The sequence below is a fragment of the Rhea americana genome, unplaced genomic scaffold (assembly GCF_003343005.1).
Source record: "Rhea americana isolate MKP2758 unplaced genomic scaffold, rheAme1 scaffold_429, whole genome shotgun sequence".
Classification (NCBI taxonomy): Eukaryota; Metazoa; Chordata; class Aves; order Rheiformes; family Rheidae; genus Rhea; species Rhea americana.
In genome coordinates, this window is record NW_028186567.1 from 287850 (window position 1) to 289277 (window position 1428).

General features: G+C 44.3%; 1 protein-coding gene across 1 annotated transcript in view; it reads right to left on the reverse strand.

Moving 5' to 3' along the window:
* Nucleotides 1–287, reverse strand: part of LOC146589956 (uncharacterized) — an 869-nt gene extending 582 nt beyond the window's left edge. Inside the window, exon 1 of the mRNA XM_085315366.1 lies at nt 15–287. Within this exon, the coding sequence (XP_085171492.1) occupies nt 15–287 (273 nt within the window). The remainder of the gene's footprint in view (nt 1–14) is intronic.
* Nucleotides 288–1428: the final 1141 nt, after the last annotated feature.

Sequence of the window (1428 nt, forward strand, 5' to 3'; positions counted from 1 at the left end):
TGGCATGGCTTGACACAGCAACTGGACTGTTGGCATGGGTCACAGCTGGTGGACTGCTGGCATGGCTTATCACAGCAGGTGGACTGCTGGCATGGGTCACAGCAACTGGACTGCTGGCATGGCTTGACACAGCAGCTGGACTTCTGGCATGGGTCACAGCAGCTGGACTGCTGGCACAGCTTGGCACAGCAGCTGGATTTCTGGCATGGGTCACAGCAGCTGGACTGCTGGCACGACTGGCTGCAGCACACCGTCTTTCCAGAGGAGCAGAATCCGCTAAAGCACATGTTTTATGTAGCTGTAGTGTAGGCAAAGCTGGATGGAATGAAGACCTGAAACACAGCGTACTCTCAGATACACCCCATCTTTGTAAGTTTATCAAGCCACCTGGCATTATCCCAGGGATATCTGTATACCTTTTGCACTATCCTGGGAACTGCCTTTCCTATGCCAATCCATGAACATCACTCTCTGAATTCCCAATGCAAAACCTTTGTTTTCCACTCCCAAAGTCTGAGCTCCTTCTGCTAACTGTCTTTTGCAATAAGCAATAGACCAATACGCTAGGAAAGCCTGGATATCAGRCAGAATTATAGAGCAGACAAAAGACACTTTTAGACTCCTTGCTTGACCAAAACCCTATTACAGCCCTTGTTAACAAAGCACATTGCCAGTAGGCGAGACTTACCGTGTTAACGGAGTGGTGTAGTTGAGTGAGGAGCAAAAGGATGGGAGGCCTTTTATTTAGCCCGAAATCTGCCTGCCGGAAATGAGATACCCCRTAGCAATTCTGACTTCATCCTTTACCCACCAAACCTATACTTATTCGTTGAATGTGCCCTCATCTATTAGTCTTTGCCTCATTATTTTTGACCACCCTCTCAATTTTGCATTATTACCAATTTGTTTTGTAAATTTTCCACAATTCTTTTAATGTCAAGTTAATTCTTGTGAACTGCTTAAAAGGTGTGTTTCTGCTCATTTCATGTATGGTAATGTCATTACGCAGAGATGTTAGGTTGCTTGTTCAGAGGCAGTGAGTGCTAGATTAGCATAAAAATCCTAATTACCACTGAGACGTGGTGTATTCCAGAGGCATGTGGAGGCCTTTTGGAGGCCTCTCACACCTTGATATGATTTTTAAAACAGAATTCCAGCAAGAGTAATTCCATGGCCCCGTGTTTTGCTTTTAGATGCAGAAATGGCAAAGCCTGATGGCCTTCTTTGGGGTCTGGTCATCAGAAGAGCAAATACGGAACAGAAAGCTCTTGACATCTCATTCCTTGTTCAGGGCATGGGAAAACACATGCTCTAGGCTTTGCCAATAGGAGAAATTTTAAATGAAGATTTGTCAAATTTGGAATAGAGTTTTGGGTCAAATCAGATTCCAGATTTTTTTCAATGCCTTTCTGACATCTTTAAATAAAA